This window comes from Rhinatrema bivittatum, chromosome 15 (assembly GCF_901001135.1).
Source record: "Rhinatrema bivittatum chromosome 15, aRhiBiv1.1, whole genome shotgun sequence".
Classification (NCBI taxonomy): Eukaryota; Metazoa; Chordata; class Amphibia; order Gymnophiona; family Rhinatrematidae; genus Rhinatrema; species Rhinatrema bivittatum.
This window is the reverse complement of record NC_042629.1, coordinates 75,551,003-75,578,899: the sequence shown is the minus strand read 5'-3', so window position 1 is coordinate 75,578,899 and position 27,897 is coordinate 75,551,003. Positions and strand designations below refer to the sequence as shown.

At 52.0% G+C, this 27,897-nt stretch overlaps 1 protein-coding gene across 5 annotated transcripts in view; it reads right to left on the bottom strand.

Moving 5' to 3' along the window:
- ACAP3 (ArfGAP with coiled-coil, ankyrin repeat and PH domains 3) overlaps positions 1–27,897 on the bottom strand; it is a 100,988-nt gene that overhangs the window by 27,416 nt on the left and 45,675 nt on the right. For all 5 annotated transcript variants that reach the window (XM_029578389.1, XM_029578390.1, XM_029578391.1 and 2 more), the window contains exons 2-10: positions 17,567–17,624; positions 14,533–14,652; positions 13,823–13,876; positions 11,761–11,819; positions 11,477–11,660; positions 8,206–8,250; positions 6,800–6,895; positions 6,562–6,636; positions 4,849–4,860 (exon numbers count right to left, since the gene is read on the bottom strand). In XM_029578389.1, coding sequence (XP_029434249.1) covers positions 4,849–4,860; positions 6,562–6,636; positions 6,800–6,895; positions 8,206–8,250; positions 11,477–11,660; positions 11,761–11,819; positions 13,823–13,876; positions 14,533–14,652; positions 17,567–17,624 — 703 coding nt within the window. The remainder of the gene's footprint in view (positions 1–4,848; positions 4,861–6,561; positions 6,637–6,799; positions 6,896–8,205; positions 8,251–11,476; positions 11,661–11,760; positions 11,820–13,822; positions 13,877–14,532; positions 14,653–17,566; positions 17,625–27,897) is intronic.

Sequence of the window (27,897 nt, the reverse complement as noted above, 5' to 3'; positions counted from 1 at the left end):
ACAGCCTCAACGTGAAAGTTTGCTACACAATGTCAAGAGTAAGCTCCACTTACTGCTGCTGTTCTAGTGGCGTCCAACAGAATACTTTAGACAGTTTCGCTCTGCTCTGAAAGGAGTTTCAGGAAGATCAAAGATGGCTTCACTCTTCACTAGGAGGTCGATAACCAAAGGCTAGGGGTGACTTTTGGAGTTACGAGGGCCCCTCCCCCCGCTCGTTGGCTGCATTTTGTCCAAGAAACTCATTAATGACCCGAAATGCATGCAGATAAAAAGAGGCGATGGAGGTGTTCTGGGACCAGTGAACGCTGATATCAGGTCCGACTGGTTGAATCACTTCAGCGGCAGCCTTATCTGGAGGGAACCTTTCTTGCTCACCGCTCCACTGAATATTAACCTCTTCAAAGCTGCTTTCACAAAGAAACTTACAGGAAGGCTGAAGCAGAATGACAGGGGGTCAGCTTCCAGCTCAGGGGGCGAGTGGGTGCTCCCTCCAAAGCTCTCACTTTGCTAGCGCAGGGACCCGGCCAGGACTTACAAAACGGTGAGCCTTCTCCCGAGGGCCTGGAGCTGAAAGCAGAGAGGGATGCAGTGTTGCTAGGCAACCGGTTAGGCGTAGTGATGGGGAAGGGGGTGGCTGTCAGCACCAGAGGGTAGCAGAGTCATTATGATGAGATGAGATCATCCCTTCAGTGGGCGGCACGAGGCTTCTCTTCTGATACCCTAAGGTAGGCTGAGAGGAGCTCCATAAGTCACCGACATGGCTCATAAACTGAGATTCTAGCTCTCAAAATATATGAGAGCCTAGATATGTGAAGGCAGAGATGTGAACTGTGAATAAGACCTGCGGCGAGCTGGTAGGGCAGAGCTAAACTAGGAATGCAAAAAGCTACACTGATCTTTTAAAGTAGCCGCACATTTCACATGCTGGAAAATATGTAAGGCTCCCAGAGCCAGTGCTAGTACGCAGCCCATCCCAATTTTTACATTGCTCCATGGATAACTCATTCACTTTCTCCCCTTCTAAGTCTTTGCTGCTGCTACGGTCCAAATGGATTCACTGCATGGGTTGTCGCTTGTGATGTCATCAGGGTTGCCAGCGAGACTAATTCAGTCCTATCCTGATGCATTCTGGTACCTGTAGTGCTGATCTGCAGTGGAGGAAGCAGGACTACAACTCCCATAAGGCACGGTAACAGAGATTCCAGAAGCAAGGACTGCCCAGCTCTGACAGTGCCGCATGCAGCACTCTCCTTAGTGTGCTTGCTCGCACTATGAAATGATGCAATGGATTGTGTCTGGCGCGTGGCACGGTGGCAGGAGTCTGAGGCTCCTATACCTTCCCCACTCCCAGCGGCTTCGGCGTCCTTCTCTATGATGTCACCAGAGACTCCATAGCAACGCATCTAATGCCACTGAAGCAGCAACAATGAGGTAAGGGATTGCTTTTGACATATCCATGGGAACAGAGCTAATTCAAGCTACGAGAAAAGGAAATGAATTAAAGTGATAAAAGAAAACCTCCAAGATGGTTCTGAACAGATGGGTGCCTGGTTGAACAAGAAATCCTTTAAAGAAGGCTTAGGGCTGCTCCGGCCCTTTAAGAATTCCACCCTCCCCCTCCCCTCAAAGTTTCTGTCTCCTTGCACTGTGGAAGCATGAGGAAGTACCTACCCCACCAACCCTACAGTGCAGCGCTATCCTACCCCACCAACCCTATAACACAGCACTATCCTACCCCACCAACCCTATAGTGCAGCGTTATCCTACCCCACCAACCCTAATACACAACACTATCCTACCCCACCAACCCTACAGTGCAGCACTATCCTACCCCACCCACCCTATAGTGCAGCACTATCCTACCCCACCAACCCTAATACACAACACTATCCTACCCCACCAACCCTACAGTGCAGCACTATCCTACCCCACCAACCCTACAGTGCAGCACTATCCTACCCCACCAACCCTATAACACAGCACTATCCTACCCCACCAACCCTATAGTGCAGCGTTATCCTACCCCACCAACCCTAATACACAACACTATCCTACCCCACCAACCCTATAGTGCAGCGTTATCCTACCCCACCAACCCTAATACACAACACTATCCTACCCCACCAACCCTACAGTGCAGCACTATCCTACCCCACCAACCCTATAACACAGCACTATCCTTCCCCACCAACCCTACAGTGCAGCACTATCCTACCCCACCAACCCTATAACACAGCACTATCCTACCCCACCAACCCTACAGTGCAGCACTATCCTACCCCACCAACCCTATAGTGCAGCGCTATCCTACCCCACCAACCCTAATACACAACACTATCCTACCCCACCAACCCTACAGTGTAGCGCTATCCTACCCCACCAACCCTATAACACAGCACTATCCTATCCCACCAACCCTACAGTGCAGCACTATCCTACCCCACCAACCCTATAGTGCAGCGTTATCCTACCCCACCAACCCTAATACACAACACTATCCTACCCCACCAACCCTACAGTGCAGCACTATCCTACCCCACCAACCTATAACACAGCACTATCCTACCCCACCAACCCTACAGTGCAGCACTATCCTACCCCACCAACCCTATAACACAACACTATCCTACCCCACCAAATCTATAATACAGCATTGGCCTCCAATGCCAATCCTATAATACACTGCCACTTCCCAACACCAACCCTCAAAGCCTATAATACAGTGCTATTCTCCATACAAACCCTACAATAAAGCACTATTCAGCATATGATACAGTGCTAACACAAACTCTCTAAATGAGTTAATGGTTCTTCTGCTGAGAGAGCAACTCACCATCAGGTACTCTAACTGGCCAAAGAACTTCATTCTTACAGAGGTCAGGGCTGCAGGATGCGAAGAGCTGCTCCCTGCAGCCTGTGTGTACTGCCTTAGTGGGGGACGTATTGATAGATTCAGTTCTCTGAGGGGAAAATGCTGTTGCCTTCTCCTTCTTCCGGAGCGGCTTGATGCCAACCCTGTCCATCTGTCGCTCTCTGGTGTCTGAGAGGGACTGATATGACCCCACGTTCTTTATAGACCGAAGTGTGCTGGGACACAGAAGCCACCTGCCCAGCATCACCTCCCCCGCCCCTTCTCCTCCAACTGCGTTCCTCCACTGGCAAACAAGAAGGCTGATTAGCATACAGCTGGGAGAAGACTTCCGCAACCAGACACAACCTACACCCAGCACCTAAAACAGGCTCTTTTGTTTAGGTTCCCATTATCATATATTGTGTTTTATTGCTGGGTTGCTATTTTGTGTGATGGATTTGATTATTGCATTGATTGCATGATGTAAGCTGCATTGGGTCAAACTTATTTTGAGGCTGGTGGTATAAATATAGAACATAGATCCTCCCAGAAGGAAAACAGAGCAAGCCAAACTCTAGGGATGTGCTTTCCTTTCAAGTGAAACAGGAAATTTCAACAAAACTTCCTGTTTCATTTTGTTTTGCAAACAAAGTGAAAGGAAAATGAACAAAATAAACCATGAACGGAATGGGAAACCATGAACGGAATGGGAAACCATAAACGGAATGGGAGAAAAAACAAAGGAAACAAATGTAAGTGCACAACACTACTGGACTTTACAGATGCATGCACTGAGCCTCCACTACCAGAATCCCTCACCTCGGTAGCACATAGAACCCAGACAGACCCTCAGCAGATACAAAATAAGGGGCCACACATTAGAAGCAGAAACATGCAAACAAAAGTCAGCTCTGGCATTGCCTCCAGTGCAAAGCCAGAGAAACAGAAATGCATTTCCTCATGTGTTGTGCGACATTTCCCAAAGCCGACAACTAAAACCAGGCTTCCTACAAAAGAAGGAGCAGGAAAAATTCAGACTAATTCTGGAGGGAAGAGGAGAAACAGCTGCAAAACACGTGATACTCTGTCATAATCTGAGCGGAGGCAATCTGGACCTGCATCAGAACCTGCAGCCTGTCCTGCATTATTAGAGATCCATATTCTGCATGCGGGTTTGGCTCTTAGCCAGACAAAATCCCATTAGTCTGACCCCCCGATTTAAACAACTCCACCCCCCTTTAGAAGGTGGTTTTCCAGGAAGGCCTAATTTTTACATGGGTAAAAGCAAGAGCGTTGTGAAACATGCGTGTACCATTCACACGCTAACCAGGGCTGAAGTTTGAGTTGGTGGGCTCCATCCCAAAGTTACGTGGGTAAAACCCAGCCAATACCTTTCAAACCTACCCTTGCAGGGGGGGCTTGTTAGAAAATATGCACCTTGTAGTTAGGTTTTGAAGGTGATACATTAAAGACAAACAGGAGAAACTGTGTTTATAGTCATCGCATAATTAAGCTCTGGAATTCAATGCAGAGGATGTGGTGAAAGCTGTTAGTGTAGCTGCATTTAAAAAAGGTTAGGACAAGTTCCAGGAGGAAAAGTCCATAAACCATTATTAATCCCCTTCTTATCCCTGGGATAAGCAGCTTGGGATCTCTCGACCCCTTGGGATCCTGCCGGGACTTTGTGACCTGGCTTGGCCTCCATTGGAGACGGGATATTAGGCTTGAGGGACCTTTGGTCTGACCAGTATGGCAAGCCTTATGTTCTTATGAGTCGGGGGTGCATAGGTCAGAGCTGCTAATTATGCAGGCGGTCAGTTGGGACTTGTGGAAATGATTATTAAAATGTATGCGAAAAGAATGAGCTGGGGAAGCCTCCGCTGTCAGCCAGGGCAATCCAGCCAGGAAACTGGATCTGAGGCAGGCCCCTCTCCCCAGGTATATAAACAGAGGGAGGATGTATAGGATGCATAGAAAGAGACTCAGGCTGTACTTACCTGCAGCAGAGTCTGAACGTGGCCCAGTCACAAACGATGGAGCAAGGAGGACAGCGAAGGGGAGAGAAAAAGAAAATTAATATAGAATGAAAGGCCACAGGTGCAACAGAAACCTCTCCCTGTGAAATTACAGCCGTCCCCGTCCCCAGCCCCCGCAGAACCAGGCAGGCAGAGGGAAGGGAAGCTGCTCGCAAGGTCATCCCCAGCTGCACCGACTCTGCGGCAGGTGGAGGTCACAGGAGCAGATCTTGGCCCCCGGGGAGAAGATTCAGGCACTGGTAACAGCGGACACCACTGCCCAGACCTCATCCTACGTCCACGCAGGTCACCCCCACTCAGAAGGGTCACAGCTGGAGTCACCAGGGGTTACCCCGAAAGGAAGAAACATTTCTGAATGGGGAGACCTGCGTGCTGGACCTCTTCCTATATCCAGGTAATAGCAACAGAGCTGAAACTGCAGCCAGGAGTGAGAGAGCTTCGGCCAACAATTACTCGGCAGAGACGACAGCGGGGCCAACAATTACTCGGCAGAGACGACAGCGGCGCCAACAATTACTCGGCAGAGACGACAGCGGGGTGCTATTTTGGCATAGCTGGTTAGACATGGGCTCGTGCCAAGACCACCAAAGTTTGAAAAATGAGGACCCCCCATGCTCTCCATTCCCTGAGGGGCCACCCCAATCCCCCAGAACACGAACACCTCCAGTGCTGCCCGTGGGTGCCCATGGGACTCTTAGGGGAGGGGCAGCAGGATTCAGCATCACACCCCCCCTCTCTTCTTCACAGTTCTCCTCCTCCTTCCTCCTTCTGCAGCAGGGACTTCACGAGGGAAGATCTCCGAGCCGTGCGTCCGTCTCCTGCCGTCTGCTGTCCGAGCCATGGAAGGCAGGGGCAGTGAGCACCTGGTGCAGGGGGAGCACGGAGGGAAGGGAGAGCAAGATCTGTTCTCGGACCCTGAGAGAGGGAAAATGAAAAAAAAGGTTCCCCTAGGGCCCCGAGAGAGGAGGGAGAAAAGGAGAGGAAATGAAAAACAAATACAGCGGAGGGAAGGGAAGACAACAGAGAGGAGAGAGAGCCATTGATCCCAGGAGGCAGGAAGCTACCCCCCCCCCATGGCGTGATGCCCCCCTGACAAAAGGCTCCCCTCCATAAAGTCGATGTCTCGTGCACCTTCCTTTCTCTTCTGGGGGTGCTGGGCGAGCGCTCAGGCTGGCACCGAGCCCCTGCACCCCCTTAATACATGACATGAATTTGTGGGCACTCACCCGCTACTGGATCAGGGCACCCCCTTAATGCATGACATGAATTTGTTGGCACTCACCCGCTGCTGGATCAGGGCACCCCCTTAATGCATGACATGAATTTGTGGGCACTCACCCGCTGCTGGATCAGGGCACCCCCTTAATGCATGACATGAATTTGTGGGCACTCACCCGCTGCTGGATCAGGGCACCCCCTTAATGCATGACATGAATTTGTGGGCACTCACCCGCTGCTGGATCAGGGCACCCCCTTAATGCATGACATGAATTTGTGGGCACTCACCCGCTGCTGGATCAGGGCACCCCCTTAATGCATGACATGAATTTGTGGGCACTCACCCGCTGCTGGATCAGGGCACCCCCTTAATGCATGACATGAATTTGTGGGCACTCACCCGCTGCTGGATCAGGGCACCCCCTTAATGCATGACATGAATTTGTGGGCACTCACCCGCTGCTGGATCAGGGCATGCTTGTGCTCCATCTCTCGCTTCTCCACTGCAGAGTCAATCACCAGCTGATCCAGCTTTGACAGAAAGGGAAGAGAAAGGGAGCGGCTTCAGTCCCTGTGCTGCTCACTGCCCCATCAGCTGGCAGAGGCTGGGTCGGGTCCAGCACCAGCCTCCACCTTTGCACTTTCCCCAATTTGGGAAAGGCTCTGGCTTGGTCCCTCCTACGCTGGGCCTTACCTCAGCTGCTAATTTCTTCATGTACGGGTCCAGCTCGTGCAGAAGGCTGTAGCCCTGCTGGAAGAAGGTGTACTGAGCATGCATGAAGGAGAGCATCTGCGGAGAGAAAGCACAGGGTGGGACGCTCAGTATCTTATGTGTGAAGTGCGCACGATGGTTCTAGTCCCATTCCTGTCACTTACTATGAAACCCAGAGAGAGCCATTCCCTGGATGTAACCTCTCTCTGTCCGGTCATAAATGCATCCATGAACTGCAGCCATGACAACTTCTTGGAGTCAGTGACCCTCAGTTATCCGAGCTCAGGACAAGGCACTGGCACCATCCATCACCCCAGGACAGAGCAAGGCACTGGCACCATCCATCACCCCAGGATCCATCACCCCAGGACAGTGCAAGGCACTGGCATCATCCATCACCCCAGGACAGAGCAAGGCACTGGCACCATCCATCACCCCAGGACAGTGCAAGGCACTGGCATCATCCATCACCCAAGGACAGTGCAAGGCACTGGCACCATCCATCACCCCAGGACAGAGCAAGGCACTGGCACCATCCATCACCCCAGGACAGTGCAAGGCACTGGCATCATCCATCACCCAAGGACAGTGCAAGGCACTGGCACCATCCATCACCCAAGGACAGTGCAAGGTACTGGCACCATCCATCACCCCAGGACAGTGCAAGGCACTGGCATCATCCATCACCCCAGGACAGAGCAAGGCACTGGCACCATCCATCACCCCAGGACAGTGCAAGGCACTGGCATCATCCATCACCCAAGGACAGTGCAAGGCACTGGCACCATCCATCACCCAAGGACAGTGCAAGGCACTGGCACCATCCATCACCCCAGGACAGTGCAAGGCACTGGCACCATCCATCACCCCAGGACAGTGCAAGGCACTGGCACCATCCATCACCCCAGGACAGTGCAAGGCACTGGCACCATCCAACTCCACAGGACAGTGCAAGGCACTGGCACCATTCAACTGCACAGGACAGTGCAAGGCACTGGCACCATCCATCACCCCAGGACAGTGCAAGGCATTGACATCATCCATCACCCCAGGACAGTGCAAGGCACTGGCACCATCCATCACCCCAGGACAGTGCAAGGCACTGGCATCATCCAACTCCACAGGACAGTGCAAGGCACTGGCACCATTCAACTGCACAGGACAGTGCAAGGCACTGGCACCATCCATCACCCCAGGACAGTGCAAGGCATTGACATCATCCATCACCCCAGGACAGTGCAAGGCACTGGCACCATCCATCACCCCAGGACAGTGCAAGGCACTGGCACTACCCAACTCCACAGGACAGCAGAAGGGGCCATTATCACCCATCACCCCAGGGCAGTGCATGGGACCAACAGTCCCCATCACCCCAGGTCAGCACTTACGGCATCCAAGATTTCAAATTTCTTCTTGGCCTGTAGCACGTTGATCTGGAAGAGACACAGAGAACATTAGCCATTCAAAAACACCTGAAAAACACCTCTGAATTCACCAGCAGGAGCCATCATCAGGGGACTGTGGCACATTGGCTGCCACTGGGAAGAAAGCTGCTATCAAACATTTTCATACATTTTTCTCTGTAATGCTTTCTGTGCAGCCGAATCACAAGGAGCAAAGAAGACATCCTTTCCGTTTGTTCCTTATTCCTGAGAGATGTTAAGGAGCAGGGCTTGGCACAAGCTCTTCCTGTAGATCATAAAGCTTTTCACATCTAAAATCCACAAATTTGGGAGGGTTTGCAGTCACCTCTAAGGATAGACTTAAGGTCACAGAGCTTGATTTTAACACATTATTTATTTCTGAGAGGTTTTGTTTAAATCTGTATTTATAATCCACCTGATTCTTCTAAACCCTCATTAGCAGAAACGATGGACTTAATTTGTGCAAGTTCATTGTCTAAGAGGCAATTTTAATATTCATACGAAGCCCCCAGCAGACTGCGCTGGGTGGATAGTTCATTAGGACTTGTATCATTTCTACGCGCATTCTTCTGTATCAGACCCCTCCTGGTACTGATTTCACAATTCTGATGGGAATAGGATACGTGAGGGATGCTTTTATTTATCTCTCAAAGAATGGGAATCCCTGTACAGCCTAAAAAAGGAGTTCTGACATCGTGGGAGAAAATGGAGAAAGGAGGAAGCCGCTCACCACTGGCTGCTATGTAAATTAGCTACTAAAATTATTGTGCAGAGATTAAGCACACTAAGAGCAATTGGTTTTCAAGAAAGCTACGCGAGGCTGCTAATCGACCAAGAAAATGATTTAAACTTGTGTCGTGGTGCTCCACTGGTTCTGGCGATTTGGCTGTAACTGATGCTGCTCTCTCAGCAGAAGCTTTTGCTAATTTTTTGAAGAAAAGGCTGAAAAGATACGGCAGGAATTTCCTTCTCCTTCCTGGACCTTGGCTTGAAGAATTAGGAAGGGGATACCCAATGTACTAGAAGGGGATACCCAATGTTCTAGGAGGGGATACCCAATGATCTAGAAGGGGATACCCAATGATCTAGGAGGGGATACCCAATGTTCTAGAAGGGGATACCCAATGATCTAGGAGGGGATACCCAATGTACTAGAAGGGGATACCCAATGTTCTAGGAGGGGATACCCAATGATCTAGGAGGGGATACCCAATGTACTAGAAGGGGATACCCAATGTTCTAGAAGGGGATGCCCAATGCTATAGAAGGGGATGCCCAGTGTTCTAGGAGGGGATACCCAATGTTCTAGCTCAAGTCAAACTCTGTTCTTTCAATCTGACATCAGCTGTGGAGTTCTACAAAAAAATGGCATCTATTTTGGGGAATTGTTCATCCTTATTGGGTCCGTTACCAATCCTGAGTTCTCTGGTGAGATACATTTTACCAGTTGTAAATACAAGAATCAGCATAGGTTTTTAACCAAATCAATTAAAGCAAGCTGTGACCCATTGTCTTCTTGATCCATTGGCTCTTAGCCACTATCGTCCAGTCTCAAACGTACCCTTTAGGAGCACATTAATTCATTTAGGAACACAGCTAGCAACCTTTTCAGAGAAAAGTAATGCCTACCATCCAGGATTTAAGTGCAACTGAGCAGCTCTTGCTGCCTTGTTTAATGAGCACAGACCTAAGGCACATGGTGGAAAAGATGCACTTACAAATACAATATTTATCGATATTGGTGCGGCTCATCAGCTTTTGATGCTGAGGTTGAGGGAACTGGGTATTGAAGCTCTGCTCTTTCCTGGTTTGCTTGGTTTCTTGCAGATTGTTTTATTTTCAAGTAAAAGGAGCAGAGAATTATCAGTTAAGAGCCTTATGTTGTGGGATTCCCCTACGCTTTCTAATCTCGACTCGGGCCCCTCTTGCAACTCTTACTCAGAATCCGGGTCATAACTGCTTATATAGGTGCTGACCCGGAAAATGGGTGACAGGAAGAAACATCACTAAAGCCAATCTAACCCAATCCTGTGGTCTTTGGAGAGGTCCTAAAAATAAAAGCTTAATGGGGAAGCCTGTAGTTTCTCCTAGGGATATTTATGGAACAGTTTGCAATGGCATTCATTTGGAGTTGAATTTTATGTGTATAACGCGGTTATTTAAAAGTCCTGTGAGGAAGACCAGCTTTTATCATTCTGTGGATAATATGATTGGGTTTTACTGCAATTGTTTTGTAATTGTTAGTGATGATGTATTTATATGTTATTTTAATTTGTTTCTAGTTTTATTCTATTTACTGTTCGAATGATATGATCTCCTTATTGTGAACCGCTGTGATTATCTTAGAATGTTGGCATATTCAAATTAATGAATAATAATCATGCAAAAGGGCGCCACCTTGTGAGAACAGTACAGAACTGCCAGCAAACAAAGAAGCCTCCGGGCACTATGGGGAGTGAAGGTGTCCTGCAGGATGTAACTCTTCTTGTGCAAGAGTGCTACTGCCTGCAAATCTGGGTGAGAGTAAAGGAGATTACATTGCCAGATGTTGGCCACTTCTCCCAGTGGTACAGCGCTAAGGAGTGCCCTATTCACCAGAGGTGAGTGGAGCGAAGGAAGTGCCCTGTTGGATCAGTACAAGGCCCATCGAGGCCAGCATCTTGTCTCTGATTGTGGCCAGTCCCCGGCATATCCCCAGGAGTTGATCCAGCTCTTGTATCCTACTTCCACGGATAAGCGCTGCCTTTCCCAACAGCTGGCTCTGAATACCAGGACCCCTCTCACTTCATAGCCACAAACAAAGCCCCCATTTCCTTCCTCTATCACCACACGGCAGGACCCCCAAACAGCCCAATCCCCCATCCAGCAGCTTCTTCCTGTGCTCTCTCCTCACGTCCAGTACAGGGCACGCCGGACTCCACCCGCAGGCCAGGGGGTGCTGACAGGGGCAAGGGCTGGGAACCCCTGCATGTCCAGCACTGCACACCTCCCTAGCAAGTCAAACTTTGCTTCTGCCTCTGCCGCATCGCAGCCACCTGTAATTATCTTCCAATCTTTTTAGTGAAAAAGGAAATGACAACAGGAAACACCGGTCAGCTGGTTGGCTCTTCCCAGCCTGACCATGTGAAGATTGTTATAATCCACCTGTAATTAGGTAACAGCCATACGCTAGTGCTCTGCAGCCCCTTGCAACGTTTCAGACATTCTCTCCCACACGTTTTTCTGCATTGCTCACCTGTAATACATAATCCAGAGCCAGGTGCCGGAAATACTTCCTGGTGATGGTGAGGGTGCCCGAGGCTTCCTCCACCTCGTGGGGTTTGTGCCGCGGGGCCTGTGCGTTCTTCACCAGCGAGATCTCCATGTCTTCCCGCACCTTGTCAAACTGCTTCTTGCTTTCCTTAAATTTGCGCACATCCCTGCAGCCCAAGGGGGAAGAAACAGAACTTGTTGTGAGCTGCGAAAGGTGCACAGGATTCCTCTGCACCACTCAGACCGGGCTAGTCCAGCAATACCCACTCTTTGACGAAGATGTGCAGCTGCTGGCGGACGGACCTCTGAGCCTGGTCAAAGAGGATCTGGAAAACACAAGGAGGAGGCCTGTAGCACCTGCAGTCACCCCATTCCCTCCCACTAGCCCCATATCAGCCAGAAAGCCTGATCCCCAATCTCCCCTCTCTCCCCCATATCTGCAGGATTTCCCTCATTTGCTCATCCCCATAGCCCAGGAGAGCAGTGGCCTCCCCTGGAGCTGGGAGGAGGGATCCAGGAGCTCTGCAGCTGATGCCTTGGGAAGCCAGGCCTGCTCTTTGGTTAGAGCACATGGATGCTCTGAGTTCTAAGCCCAGCTCTGTCACTGCTATTTCCCCGTGTCTCAGGGTCACAGTAATGTGATAATGCTCTGCGTGATTCTGTGTTCTCCTGCAGGGTGCAGCCTGTCAGCTTGAAGGGACTGCTGGTTTATATCCTGTTCTTTTTAAAATCCGTAAACAGCATGTGATCACCGTCTGCTTGGCTTAAGAGTTTTTGTTTTGTAATGTTCTGCATAATTACAGCAATAGCATCCAGTAGGAATGCATGTTACCCTACAATTAAATGCCACTGATGTGAGATGTGTAGGAACTCACGTGAGTGCTCAGCTCTCTGGCTCTGGCAGTCCTGCGCTGTTTTAAACAGTTTAGAAGACACGGGGGCAGGAAAGGTGATCTTCTCCATGGGAAAAAGCTGAGCTGGGACCCGATGGGGGTAGGCACGCAATGAGCAGGAGAAGGCTATGGGGCTGATTATAGTTGATGGCCGTTGGTGTGGGGAGAGTCCTTAGTATGCAGGATGCTTAGGGAGAGGAATAGCCCACAGAAAACGGAGCAGGATTGCCTCTGCACCGATCACTGGAGCCTTCCCTTTCCAGTCAGGCTGGAGGTGGCCAGAGAAAAGCCACCTAAAAATGTGTACCCGAGGTGAGAAGGCCATGGACACGTTCAAAGGCAGAAAGGAGGCACAAGAAGCAAAGCTTTTTCAGAGCAAAGGGGGAACATTTCAGCACAGAAAGGGAGGTGGATGCAAGGAGCCAAAACCAGTGAGACCTCAGGAGGGGGCTGGGCAATAAGGAAATGAGACGGACAGAGGGACAGAGACTGAGAGAGAAGGCTCCAAAGCACTGATTCATTTGGCAAGGACAGAGTTTCCTACAATTCACTTCAGGATGACAAAAGCTTTTTAAAAACCTCGGCAGAAGGTGCAGTGGGACCCCTGCTGGACTTATGAATCAGACAAAACAATCTCTCACTTGGTTTTGCAGAATTCTTCTCTGCGGACTTTTCGCTTCCAGGAGGGGCAGGGAATGAAATGCTTGCATGAAGGAGGCACCGATAAAACGGACCCGCTGGTGCTTCTTTTTGCTGATTTTTGTCAGGGCCTCCTGGTTTCCATGATCCATTAACTAAGCTCCAGGCAGATCTCATTAGCTTCACATTTAATTCTGTTTAGAAGCGGGGGCTCTGGGAAATGAACCGGTTCTTGCATGTAATGGTGCAGGCACAATGAAAAGTGATCCTCTCATTCCTTTTTCCTCTCAGTTTAAGCCTGGTGCTTCCCTCCCCAGTGCCACCCCTGAGGGTACTCCCGTTCTGCCTCCCGCCCTGGCTGCTTTGATGGCAGACTGAGAGTGCTCCCAGGCCACTGCAGTCCAAGGTGTGCCCAGTGTGGCCGCCCCTCCCTGGGTTTGTGAGAGGCACCCGGGAAGCGGAGGAGATATTCAAATCTTGGGTTTTGTATGGGTGACTCCCAGTGCTGCCTGCACCAAGCCTTTGAATATCCGCCTCTTAGTACTTCTTTGATGTATGCACTAGTTAAGTGCTCAGTGCCTTGCTACTCTGTGTAATCTGCCTCGGGCCTATGCGTCTTCTGATCTGTTTATGCCGGTATTCCTGGGACAGCCACTCTGTCTTTATTGACTTGAGATATTAGGAAGGTAAATGCTGTCCTGCTGTAACACATTTTCAGCCCTCTTGTTGGAAAAGCATGAGACCAGGGTGGACAGCCACGTCTCCCGGTGAGGTCACCGGCGCGTGGCGCTCCTTACCGTGTGGTAGTTGATCATTTCCTGGAGGCTGTCACCAAACTTGTCCAGGCACTCCTGCAAAGGAGAAAAGAGAGGCTGAGGCCGGCTCCTGGACACTGGGAGCAGGCGTCCGTGCTGGAGGTGACCTGGTTTGCTAAAGAGAAGCCTTGTGCATGCTCAGTCAGCTCTCTGCGCTGTCGCCCCTCATGCTCCTGACCAGCTTCTTTTTATCCAGCCCCTGTCACACAGGCCCCCCCCTGAGAGTGTGGGGCTGTGAAGGAAGCACACAGAGGGCGTCAGACCTCTGCACTTTGTACTGCAGGTTACACTAGGGGCTCTGCCAGGCACGGACAGAAACGTGTTTACCAAGCAGAGAAGGGTAAGAAATCAGCAGCACCTCACTGGTGTTAATTCCCAGGACACGGTCCTGCCATGGCTCCCGGCACTGACTGCTATTAGTGTGAGAGAGGGCCAGGCCGGGGGGCTTCAGGTAATTCTGAGGGTCTGGACGGAGAGGGCAGCCTTAGCTGTCCTGGAGCAAAGGACAGGAGGCTTTAATCAGCTTCAGAAATCGGAAGATGGGAATGACATTTTTTCTTTTAGGAAGGGGCTGTGCTGGTGCGGACAGCACGGAGAGGGGTGAGAGTCCCCCAAACTCACCTGCAGCGCCACTTAGTCTGAAGCCCATCTGTGCCTCCTGCCGGGGGGAATGGGAAGCCCCTGCCACTTACCGAAATCATCTCATCTTTCCTGCACTGCTGGGAGAGGTCTCGGACGCCGCTGACGAAGTGCTTGTTGGTAGTGAGGTAAGCCTTCCCAGCCTCTAGCATCCCGCTGCACAGCTTCACCAGCTGCAGGGAAGGGAGACAGACAGACAGTCAGACAGAGGTTAGATAGAAACAAAGGCTAGCACACAAGCCGGGCCTGATATCTGTGTATTGGACTAAAGCGGTTCAGCCCTAGCGAGCTTTTTGTAGCTCTGCTCCCCTGTGTTGCGCCTCAGTAAGCTCAGGGTGGCTGGGGGGGCTGTGATCGGACGGGCGTAACTGCACAGGAAGGCTGGGGGTGCCTTCCTCTGATCGCAGCCCGAGCCGCAGGTAGCTGAGGCCAGCAGGCAGGAGGGCACTCCCCCCGTGAACTGCTGCCAGGCCCCTGAGGCACCCGACCTGACCCTCAGGACCCTCAGGACCAGGTCCTGGCAGGAGGCGGGCACGAGGAGGGCTGCGCCACAGCAGTGTGGGCAGGGCAGGAGCGTCCGTCACCCAAGCACTCAGTCACTTGTTATTATTGGAAGCCCAGGACTCGCAGCAAGACAGACAGAGGGGGCAAAGATACCAATAACTGTCAGCGTTTGAGCGCCCGTTTTCCTAGCCCGTGCCCAGCCACCTCTCCTGGGCGCACGGTCCAAGATTTAAATGAGGGGGTCGGGCTGCTAAAAAGGAGGCGCTGGGGGAAAATGTGCGTCCCTAGCGTGTCCTGGGCATCGGGCGCCCGGGAGAGGTGGCTGAATCTACGAGCGTGCGTTTTCTCCCACTAGCGGCAGAGACACCGTAGCTTTGTGTGTATTGGGCGTCCAGAATTTATTTTTTTTTAAACTAAATTCTGCTTTATTTGGTTCCTCCTACTTCAGCCTAATTTTGCGGCGTTGCCAGGGTGCACTGGCAGCGCAGGAAATGCATTGGATGGGGGGGATTGGCTATTAGCCTCGTGTAGGTGGATTTCCATGTGACGAGCGCGATTGGCCTCGTGGTGATTCGGACGCGCCGATCCCCGTATTGGAGGGGGGGGGGGGGGGTTACGGACGCGCGTGTTAAGTCGTGCGCAGCGTCTGGCGCACAAGTATTGCATCGGCCCCGGAGAGCGAGGAGGGAGCGCCCCCCGTGCACAAGACCCGAGTGAGAGGATCCTGCGGCGTCCGTCTGTCAGAACGTGCACTGCGTGCGCGTGCAGGTCCTGACGGCATTTCTACAGCGCCGCACCACCCACGCAGGGCTGGACGTGTCTGTGTACAAAACCCAGCACCTGCTCTTCATCCGTTCATGAGGTGAATTTTATGTATTTATGAGCTGCGTGCTTTATGATCCTGTTTCATTTCTTATTCTATTTCTGGTTTATCTTTTTGATGCTTTTGTATTTTAACTCTAATTGTAATTGTTAACGGCTGTGATTATTATGAAGCAGCAGTATATCAAACCCCATTAAACTAAAATAAACGCGGCAATTTCTAAACAAACAACCCAAAACCCTGTCACATGACTGGAGCAAGGAGCCTGGGTAAGTGCTAGGAAACCCCCCCATGTTAAGTGACCCTCAGGCAGGACCACGGACAGAACCTCATAGGGGCAGGCAGGGCCCCAGGAGAAGGACCGGGTTCTCACAGACAAGGCAGGCCCTCAGCGAAGGTCAGACGCTCACAGGGTGGACGTGGACAGGTCAGCAGGGGTGGACAGGTCAATAGGGGTGGACAGGCCCTCACAGGGTGGACATGGACAGGTCAGCAGGGGTGGACGGGCCCTTGGGGTGGACATGGACAGGTCAGCAGGGGTGGACAGGCCCTCACAGGGTGGACATGGACAGGTCAGCAGGGGTGGACGGGCCAATTACTCAGAGGAGATTATGTTGTGTGTCTCTCCTGTCTCCTTACACAACTCTTGGGAAAAGATTTCACTTGTGCATTTCTGGTGCCTATGGATGGACCTCCAGACCCTTGGTGTCATGCTCCAGGTGCACTGGGTCTCCTTCTGCAGCTGCTCCTCGTCAGGCTGGCAGATCCCTCCGCCACAGAAAAAGCCTCTTCCTCAGGGGGTAAGCACATGTCAGACATCTTGGCTCCAGTCCACACCATTTTCAACACTTTCTTTTTCAGCTAACTGAGGAGTTTGATAATTGCTGGTGTTTTTGTGCCCAGTAGCTGGTTAGACAGAGATGTGGGACAGTGTAAACTGAATGCAGAGAGCAAATGTTCACCGCGTTAGTGGATGTGAACAGAAACATAAAAACCCAGCCCCGTTCATAGAAACACTGCGTCAGTCAAGGCATAACCAGAGAGCGCTGATGTAAAAGCAGCAGACTGGGCAGGTCTTTAACCTCCAGCGCAGACGAGATTCTCCCAAAGGAGCTAGAACAGGAGTCCTCTGGGGCAGTGCCCGCAGATCTATCTCATGCATAATCCTTATCTCTAATGTGTGCCTGCTCTGCTCTCTCTTATGTCTAGCAGCGCTTTAGAAATGTAGTACTAGATCTCCCGAGAGCAGATTGGCTCTGGGGATACTCCAGGACACGATGGGAAACCCCTGAGCTAGAAACATCCCAGCCAAAGTCTGCCCCCAGCACACACAAAAGTCCTTTGCAGGTCAGTGACCCAATATCGGACGTGGAGGGCATCTGAACCCAAAAGACTGACATGAGTTATCGGACCCGCCAGCCTGCAGCGGGAGTCGATGATAAAATGCCTGGGCTGTAGGAAACGTCTGACCTCCTGCTCATTAACCTCGGGCCCGAGGCTGGCACCGAGCACAGCGAGCCTCCCGCACATGCGCCCGGGCGGCAGCTGTCACGGGATCTGTCATGACAGGAGGGCACTTCCTCCACGTGATCTCACCTCCCAGGTGCACACAGGACACGTGGGGATAGCTGGGCCCCGCCCATCTCTCCACATGCAGGGGACCAGGAAGCTGAGCAGAAGGCACAGGGGGGCTCAGTCTTCCCCACCCCCCCCACGCGCCCTCCCACCACCTTCCATGACGCAAAACACTTTGCTCCTACCTTGTCAAGCTTGGCTTCAATTTCCACCACATCTGTCTCCACCTCGTCTATGGCTGCCCTGTGAGAAGAAAGGGTCAGTGAGAGGCAGTGCAATTTTGCTTTCATTGTTAACTGGTTTACCCCCTAGTTTATTGTAAACTGGTACGATAAGACCTGGTCTTGAGCATCGGTATATTAAAAGAATTTAAATAAATAAATAAATAAATAAATTCCAACAAGAACAGCGGGGAAGGGCCCGAGATAGGAGCTGCGCGCAGGAGGCTCAGCCTGCTGGCACCGTGGCTGCCACCTCAGTGCCGTCGCAGGCAGTAAGAAGGCCCAGGCACCGTGGCTGCCACCTCAGTGCCGTCGCAGGCAGTAAGAAGGCCCAGGCACCGTGGCTGCCACCTCAGTGCCGTCGCAGGCAGTAAGAAGGCCCAGGCACCGTGGCTGCCACCTCAGTGCCGTCACCGGCAGTAAGAAGGCCCAGGCACCGTGGCTGCCACCTCAGTGCCGTCACCGGCAGTAAGAAGGCCCAGGCACCGTGGCTGCCACCTCAGTGCCGTCGCAGGCAGTAAGAAGGCCCAGGCACCGTGGCTGCCACCTCAGTGCCGTCGCAGGCAGTAAGAAGGCCCAGGCACCGTGGCTGCCACCTCAGTGCCGTCACCGGCAGTAAGAAGGCCCAGGCACCGTGGCTGCCACCTCAGTGCCGTCGCAGGCAGTAAGAAGGCCCAGGCACCGTGGCTGCCACCTCAGTGCCGTCGCAGGCAGTAAGAAGGCCCAGGCACCGTGGCTGCCACCTCAGTGCCATCGCAGGCAGTAAGAAGGCCCAGGCACCGTGGCTGCCACCTCAGTGCCGTCACCGGCAGTAAGAAGGCCCAGGGTTGCCAACTTCTAACCGCCAAATTTCCGAACATCTGGAGCTGCTGTTTAAAATCTTCACTAGGGCCGGTGTTTGGGGCGGGTGAGCCGGGCGGTTGCCCTGGGCGCCCTCAGCTGAGGGGGGTGCTCTGAGCCCCACGGGGACAGGGGAGGAGAGGCCCAGCGTGGCCAGGGTCAAAGAGAGGAATTGCATGGCTCTGGTGCGTCCCATCCCACCCGCAGCCAAAGACTGAAGTCGCACAGCAGCAGCGCGGGGGGGGTGGGGGAGGCTGCTTTTCACCCCGGGTGCCATTTGCCTTAAATCCGGCTCTGATCTTCACTGCACATGCAACTTTTATTAACACTCTCCACCCTTACAGAAACACAGAAACCTATCATCTGATAGCAGATAAGGACCAATCCAGTTTGCTCAGTTACTTCCTGCCACAGCGCTGATCCCTGGTTCTTCCTCACTTCCTTGCAGTTGCTGATCCCCTGCTTTCTTTAATTGTGGTTGTTTTTTTGCTTCTATCCCTTTCACTAGGAGGTTATTCCCTGCATCCACCCTCCTCTCCCTGTGCTATTCCTGACTCTCCCCCTTCAGAGCCTCATCTCATGACCACGCGTTCTCAGACTTATTTATTCTGAAAACGCTTTACTTTCGCCAGCCCCGGGGCCAAATTACTGTTTCCTAACATTCTGTGGGCCTCTGATTAAATCATGGACTGAAGTCTGTAAGTGGCAGGAAATAAATGCATCCAACACGCTGGATATGCAGAAGACACCAAAGCCCACATATTTATTGAGCTTCATTTTCAGTTTTTGTTCTAGTTTTCTTGGGAATTTATCAGTGTTTATTACAACAAACAAAAAAGGGAGAAAATCAGTGGGGAAAAATGAGTCTGTTTTTACACCGATTCTCTCAAGTTTTGTTTGTTGTAATAAACACTGATAAATTCCCAGGAAAAATAAAATAAAATCTGAAAACGAAGGTCCCTAACTCTATTGCGTAATTGAAGGGGAGGATCAGACGCTAACATTTCTGAACATTTCAGTCTCCTCCTTCCCAAAAATCTGCACAAGCCAGAAAAATTCAGGACGGTTGGCAACCCTAAGAAGACCCTTGTGCCCTGGCATGGATCATACCAGACACGCTCTATGCAGTGGGTAAAGTTACACAGCGAGTACGCAGACAGACAGGAGAGAATACGGGAAGACATTGCGTGCGTGAGTGCCCTGCTGCGTCAGACCAATGGTCCATCGAGCCCAGCACCAGCCCGAGTCTCCTGGAAGCACCCGGCATCTTTTCAAAATGAAGAAACCAAATGTCATCTGTTTCTGTATTCCTTCTTGTGTCTGTGTGCAGCAAATGATCATATGCATGTGTGTGTGTACCGTATCCCTGTGCGAATGTGTGTGCGGGATTGACTCTCCCACTTCTGGCCACATCTGTGTGTGTGTACATCACTGGTATTTTAGATTAATACCCAGGGGGAAGGCTGTGCTCCGAAAGAGGTGCACAGCTGTGTCTCCGGTCCTTCTGGGCACAAATAATCTCTCTTCAGCTCATTACGAGCTCTCCCTGAGCTTCCCTGCCCCTGGTGAGTGCCAGTCGCAGCCTCTGTCATTCGGTGCCACGAAATGCAAACCACCCTCTTTTTCCAGGTGTCAGAAAGCAGGACGTGTAAGGTCTGAAGATCCCCTCCCCCACTGTGCCACAGGCTCCCAACTCTCCCTATCTCGCTCCCTTTAAATAACGCAGGAGGCCAAGATTTTGCTTGAAAAGCCCTAGAAAAGGTCCCCTATGCTTTAGTGGGGAAAGACAAAATATATTTCAGTCATCTCCTAAGGCCATGGTACAGCTGGGTGCCAGTTTCAATCTAGGGTAATCCCAGAGCTCCAGCTCAGGGAAAGGCAGAGGCTTGGAGCCCTGCTTTCTGAGCAGGAAAAGCTCAGGACTACAAATCGTTGGCAGCCTGCTAGAAAGCCAGGTCCGGAGGTGTCGGCCCTTAACTTCAACTTCATCTCAATAGCCCTTTGCTGAGTCTGACATCTGTCCTGTGGCTGCAGGGAGGACTGAGGCGCTGCCGTCTGCTTCTCGCTGACCTTTCGCTGAAGCCTCTTCTGGCATCAACTCCCTGTTTGCTCTGCATCAACAGAGCAGTTTCTGGGGTAAACAGAGCAGATTTGGGATTAGACCAATTCTAGGAGTACAGAAGGCTGGCTTCATGAATTTGGGGCTTTTTTTTTTTCCTCACAATCTCTAAGGCCCTGCACTGCACTAGAAAACCTTTTCCAAGCCTCGCTTTTATATAATGTCTGCCCTTGAATTCCTGAGTGTGTTGTCCTCACTAGCAGGCAGGAGACTGAAGGCTGCATTTACTGAGACTGGGTTAAGATGCTCTTAAAACAGATTATTCTCGGAACACAAAGGTCCGTCCATTGGATGGAAAGCAGTGAGCTCTAAGAAAGGCAAGCTGGCCAGATGCGTCAGGACTTACTGCTTAATGCCCTCCTGTGCATGGGGTTTGCATGCGAGGGTGCTAAGCAGGGCTCCCAGTTTAGAAACATGCATTTTCTGCACGCAAAACTCCTTGTAAGTGTTGCACACAGAAAAAAATGCATGTTTGAGCGCATCAGCCTGTACAGAGAGGTATTTCCACGGGGCTATGAACAGATCTGTGCATCACACCAGAAAACCTCACAAGTAAATGTGACAGGCAGCCGGGATGTTTTCTTTGTATAAGGGATTCCAGAGTGCAGATCAAAGACAGATTCTGTCCTAAAAGAACTGGGGATATGGAGGAGACATTTTTGTAATGGAACTGGCCCCAGAATTGCACGTGACAAGCACATTACTACCCATTAAAGGGACCGTGACCTGTCCTTGTTACAGTCAGTCCCAAATTAGCTTGTGAAGAGCTAAGAGAGGGTGAGGGAAGCTTCCTCCTGGCAGGAAATATCTGGCAGTGGCAGTGGCGTCCCTGGAGCTTTGCTGAAAGGGGTCTGCAGGAAGGGGATACGTCAGAGCCTTCCTGCCGGAAAAGGATTTTGTAAAGGTCAGCAAGCGACCTATTCTTGCCCTCTTCTCCCTCATCTGTGTGGGGGAAATTCCAGCAAAATGCAGACCACAGGGGCTGGAAACGCCACAGCAGGGCTTCTCAAGCCTGGCCTGGCACCCCCAGGAGATCCACAGTGAGAGACTCAGACTGGCCGTGGGGTCACCAGGACAAGTCAGGCCTAGGTTTTCAGCTCCCAGTTTCCCCAGTCACCGCCGGAGGGGCTGAGCAGGAGTCAGGTGGTCAGTCTGGCGCAGGTGTTACCTGCTGTCTGTCTCTGTCTCCTGGGTCTCTCCCCCTCTCCCCCTCTGTCTATGACTGCTGCAGAGACCGATAAACAGCTCCACACTGGTAATTACTGTAATGCAGAGGCTGCTGGCAGCTGCGCAGATGTGGACTCAAATAACCCTTGCCTGGTCCACCTTTCAATCCATATTTAATTGAGGCTTTTGGATGGGGATGAGGAGGTGCCAGATTTCCATGTAATCCCCACGAGGGCTCAGTTTTGGGGGACATAGGAAGTGCTGAAAGCATTAGTACTTACAGGGAGACATCATCTTTCAGCATTATTGCAGTGTGCCCTCCAGGAGCGTCAACGAGTCCCGGTAATAACCCGGGGATCTGGCCAGGCTGAATCTCATACTTAGGAAGCACTGCACCAGCCCTGTAGCAGGCGCTCCATCACTCCAAGCCACCCCTGTGCTTTGTGGCGCGCTAAGATCGCTCTGACTAATAAAAGCAGTAAGGAACCGAGTCACCAGAGAAGCGAGTAGGACTACAAGTCCCAGAATGCAGCAGGAAGTGTGCGGAGCCTGTCCACTTCCTTGACCCCCAATCAGTCGCACCAAGCGAATCCTGCATTGGCGTTCCTCCCTCTCCTAGACTTGCGCGTTCGTCATGACGCAAGGTAAAGAAGACGCTTTGCTTCTTTAACTTCTTTTGGATTTAATTAAACCGAAAAAGGAAGTTTGGGACGTTTCCATGGGTAGCCGCAGTCATCCAGACCCGTTCCGACTGAGATTTATTTACTATTTAATTTATATTCTGCTTCTTCAGACACCTCGGAGCGGATTACATGCAGGCGCCAGGCAAATATTTTTCATTGTGCGTCCTGTCTGTCTGACTTAACTAGCCTGTAAGCTCCACTGAGCAGGGACTGTGCATTAGGGGAGTCATTTTCAAAGACAAGTGGGGGGTGTGCGTGTAAAACTGGCGTAGTCGTGTGCAAACGGCCTCCGTGGGAGCGAGTACGCGTGTACTGGCACTGCTGCTCAGAGGGCGATCTGGGGCGGGGTTTGGAAGTGCGCGCATATTTACGTATTTTATAAATGGAGTGCACTTACACGTGCACACTCGTGCACCCGCCTCGCAAGTCACGGATATTAAATCGGACTTTCGGCTGGAGGAGGGTGTGGCTCAGTGACGTGCGCCCGCCCACATCCGCGCAGCTTTATAATCCCTGCCGCCGCATACAAATGGAGGGCTATTACACGCATGGGTTACAATTATTTAATGTGGGAGGTACATTTATTTATTTGTTTGTTTAATACCGGTGTGCGATTTACATATCACATCATGCGCAGACTTTTATAAATCCAGGGGGCTCCTGCACAGCGTATAAAATGCAGGCGTAACTTTCTGCGCAGCTGCCTATGGCCTGCATGTGCGGCTTTTGCACACTGGTGAAAGACAACCTCTGCGTACACTCGGCACGCACTCCTGAAACGAGTAATAGTAAGTATTTATTTATTTATTTAAACATTTTTCTATACCGTCGTTAAGTTAAATACCATCACAACGGTTTACAGAAGGGCACGATAAAGAGAAATATGGGTGGTATAGATTACAAATTACTCGTGTGCCATCATAGTACGGTAACAATGTAAAATAATAAACTAGGTGTGTAAATTAAACCTGATTGTTAGGAACAAATTAGGCAGTTTGATTTAAACATTAATATGCTTATGTAGGTTACTAAAATCTTCTGGCTTGGTGCATCCTTATCGCTCACCTATTTTTCTCCTTCTCTTTATCTTTATAAAATGCTTGTTTAAAAAGCCAGGTTTTCAGATTAGTTTTGAATAGTTTCAGATGTGTCTGCAGCCTTATTTCGAGTGGCTTGGTGTTCCATAGCACGGGGCCAGCCAGCGACAGTGCTCTTTCCCTTACTTGCGTGAGATGTGCTGGTTTGACAGAGGGGACGGTTAGTAGAGCTTTGTTTGCAAAGCAAGCGTCTGCTGCTGACACCCCAGGTCCAGCCTTGGATCCATGCAGGGGCCATCCCAGCAGCAGCAGCGCCGGGGGCCACCCGGACAGGTCCAGCCTTAGATCCATGCAGGGGCCATCCCAGCAGCAGCAGCAGCGCCGGGGGCCACCCGGACAGGTCCAGCCTTGGATCCATGCAGGGGCCATCCCAGCAGCAGCAGCAGCGCCGGGGGCCACCCGGACAGGTCCAGCCTTAGATCCATGCAGGGGCCATCCCAGCAGCAGCAGCAGCGCCGGGGGCCACCCGGACAAGTCCAGCCTTGGATCCATGCAGGGGCCGTCCCAGCAGCAGCGCCGAGGGCCACTCGGACAGGTCCAGCCTTGGATCCATGCAGGGGCCGTCCCAGCAGCAGCGCCGGGGGCCACCCGGACAGGTCCAGCCTTGGATCCATGCAGGGGCCGTCCCAGCAGCAGCGCCGGGGGCCACCCGGACAGGTCCAGCCTTGGATCCATGCAGGGGCCGTCCCAGCAGCAGCGCCGGGGGCCACCCGGACAGGTCCAGCCTTGGATCCATGCAGGGGCCGTCCCAGCAGCAGCAGCAGCGCCGAGGGCCACCCGGACAGGTCCAGCCTTGGATCCATGCAGGGGCCGTCCCAGCAGCAGCACCGAGGGCCACCCGGACAGGTCCAGCCTTGGATCCATGCAGGGGCTGTCCCAGCAGCAGCAGCGCCGGGGGCCACCCGGACAGGTCCAGCCTTGGATCCATGCAGGGGCCGTCCTAGCAGCAGCAGCGCCGGGGGCCACCCGGACAGGTCCAGGCCATACTGCCCTTTCCCGCACCACCCGTGGCATAAAATGTTTCCTGCCTGTAGAGTCGCCAGCACGCGCCATCCTAGCCAGGCTATTTATTCGGAGGTCCTGCCTTCCTCCTGTACATTTTAAGAGATGTATTTCCCGTTCTCTCCCTAGATGGGGGGCGGGTTACAGATTAAAACATCCATAGAAGAACTGCGTTTGCCAAAGGAGATTAGGAGCGGCCCTGCTACTGCTGCGCGCAGGGGCTGGCCTGAGCCATCGCCAGCTTCTTTGGATTTTCTCTCTGGTTCAGGGGTGATCAGGCCGACTATGGGACTGGTCAGTCAGCAACTCTAGCACCTCCTGGGAAAAGCTTCACCCCTGAGCAAAGGTGGCCTTTGCGCCCCCCGGGGGTCCCGCGGGGGCGGCGTGGGGTGAATTCTGAGACCTCTCCCTGCACATGGGGAGAGCCCTGAGGATTCACGCCAGCCCCCCCAGCTTCCCCCTTCCCCCGTGAAAACAAGGGCAACCTCAGGAAAGTGTTCAGAACCGGGGGTCCATCGTCTTTCCCTCGATACCGTGTGCATGGGGGATCTGGGGATGGGGCCGGCACCCAGGACCACCTTATCAGAAAGGGGCGCAGCATCTCTCGGTCAGTCGCAGGGCTCCTCCCGCTGCTCGCCCCGGAAGGAGGTCTCAGCCCTTAGGGTCACCTCCTCCCGCTCTGACTGCTTAAAACTAATCCCTAACTGCAGAGGGGGATAGCAGGGCACGGGCTCGGGGCCTTTCTGGTGCTGAGCAGTGCACTCTGCTGTCCCTGGGCAGTAATAAGCTGAGTATGAAAAGCCCTTGCAGGCTGAGCAGGTAACGTCACCCAGCAGCCACAGTATCTTCTCAGGCAGGTGTAGGCACGACGCCTTCGCTCCTGGTCTCCCCTGGACGGGAGGTGGGGACTGGTTTTCAGAAGGTGGAAGCACTGCGGCTGGGGCCCAGCTCTCTGCTCAGGGAGGCAGACAGAGCCCCCTCCGGTGGGAAGGCCCCAGCAGCAGAGCCCCGCAGGAGCTGTCAGGCAGCCAGCAGTTCCCGCTGAACTTTTGCCTGTCTGGCCTGGATTTCTTCCTTGGATCTTCTCCCGAGACCAAACTATCCTTTTCAGAAGCCCAGACAGGCTCTTCAGCCCCCTCTAAAGCTCTCCTCCCCCTCACCCACCAATCTGCTCCAAATATATTTCCTACTTCTGTGGGGTCTCAGCATTGCTCCTGATGTCCTAGAATGGTCCCCCTGGTGACTGAGGGCAACGTTTGAAGACAGACAGACACCTACTTCCTTCCCCCTCTCAGTCCCCCTCCTCCCTTTGAAGCAGGGCCTGCTGGTGATGGTGGTGGCAGCGGTGGGGTGTTGTAAAGGCACTCAGGCTGGGGAGTGAGCAGGTGCTACATTTCCAGGTCCTGCCTCTTTTTGGCTGCTGAACTGCAGCAGAGCAGATGCTGAATCAGTCCCTGACCACTTCACCTTTCATTTTAATTTATATTCTGCTTTTCATGAATGGTCAGCCACTTCAAAGCAGGTTACACTCAGGTACTGTAGGAGCTTTCTCTGTACAATGTCCACCACTGCCACCACGATCGGGCCTCTGACTGGCCACTGCATCGACAAGGAAAGGTCCACAGTCCAGGGGAGGGAGGAGTGAAAGTCTCTGCTGGTCAGCAGAAAGTCCCGGGACTTCTCGTTATTATTGTACTTGCAGCCTGCCAGACAGATCCAGCTGCAGCACTGCCAGGCTTCTCATTATTACTGTACTTGCAGCCTGCCAGACAGATCCAGCTGCAGCACTGCCGGTACTTCTCGTTATTACTGTACTTGCAGCCTGCCAGACAGATCCAGCTGCAGCACTGCCAGGACTTCTCGTTATTACTGTACTTGCAGCTGCCAGACAGATCCAGCTGCAGCACTGCCGGGACTTCTCATTATTATTGTACTTGCAGCCTGCCAGACAGATCCAGCTGCAGCACTGCCAGGACTTCTCGTTATTACTGTACTTGCAGCTGCCAGACAGATCCAGCTGCAGCACTGCCGAGACTTCTCATTATTACTGTACTTGCAGCTGCCAGACAGATCCAGCTGCAGCACTGCCGGGACTTCTCGTTATTACTGTACTTGCAGCTGCCAGACAGATCCAGCTGCAGCACTGCCAGGCTTCTCATTATTATTGTACTTGCAGCTGCAAGACAGATCCAGCTGCAGCACTGCCAGGACTTCTCATTATTATTGTACTTGCAGCTGCCAGACAGATCCAGCTGCAGCACTGCCAGGACTTCTCATTATTATTGTACTTGCAGCTGCAAGACAGATCCAGCTGCAGCACTGCCAGGACTTCTCATTATTATTGTACTTGCAGCTGCCAGACAGATCCAGCTGCAGCACTGCCTGGACTTCTCATTATTATTGTACTTGCAGCCTGCCAGACAGATCCAGCTGCAGCACTGCCGGGACTTCTCATTATTATTGTACTTGCAGCTGCAAGACAGATCCAGCTGCAGCACTGCCAGGACTTCTCATTATTATTGTACTTGCAGCTGCCAGACAGATCCAGCTGCAGCACTGCCTGGACTTCTCATTATTATTGTACTTGCAGCTGCCAGACAGATCCAGCTGCAGCACTGCCTGGACTTCTCATTATTATTGTACTTGCAGCTGCCAGACAGATCCAGCTGCAGCACTGCAGGGTCTTCTCATTATTATTGTACTTGCAGCTGCCAGACAGATCCAGCTGCAGCACTGCCAGGACTTCTCATTATTATTGTACTTGCAGCTGCAAGACAGACCCAGTTGGGGAGATGCCTCTATTTCTATTAGCACTTACATTTCATATTTCCCACTTGCAATTCATTCTGGCAGCCGAACATACTTGTCTGAATCATATGAGTGTGGCCCTTTAAACAGTTGCTTCCGGTTTATGCTTCCTTATCCTCGCTACCTGCCTCTCTTGACCTTCTTCTCAGCTTCCCTACCCTCCCAACCCTCTTTAATATGTTTTGGCCCAGCTGTTTCTCCTCCTCCTGTACACTTCCAGCTCAATGGGAAACAGCCTACATCTTTATTCGCATCTTCCTTTTTTTTTTTTTTTTTAACCATTTTAACCTTCCCCCTTCCTGTCGAGCCCAGTCCTTGGTCAGGAAGCCTGAGCCTGGCCACTAGCTGGGATTTCATCTCCCCGCCCCCCACGTGCCACTATAAAATCCCTGCAAAGTCGGTTCTAAATTGAACAGAACAAATTGTCTTAGTCCTCCTCTTGCGGTCTCCAGCCCAGGCCACAAAGAATGTTTCTAGAGTAAAACGTATCCTTTGCCACAGATGTTATTTGCATCCATCAAAATCAGATGTAATTTGAAGGATGAGGAAAAACCCCAAAATATGCATCTCCATGTTTAT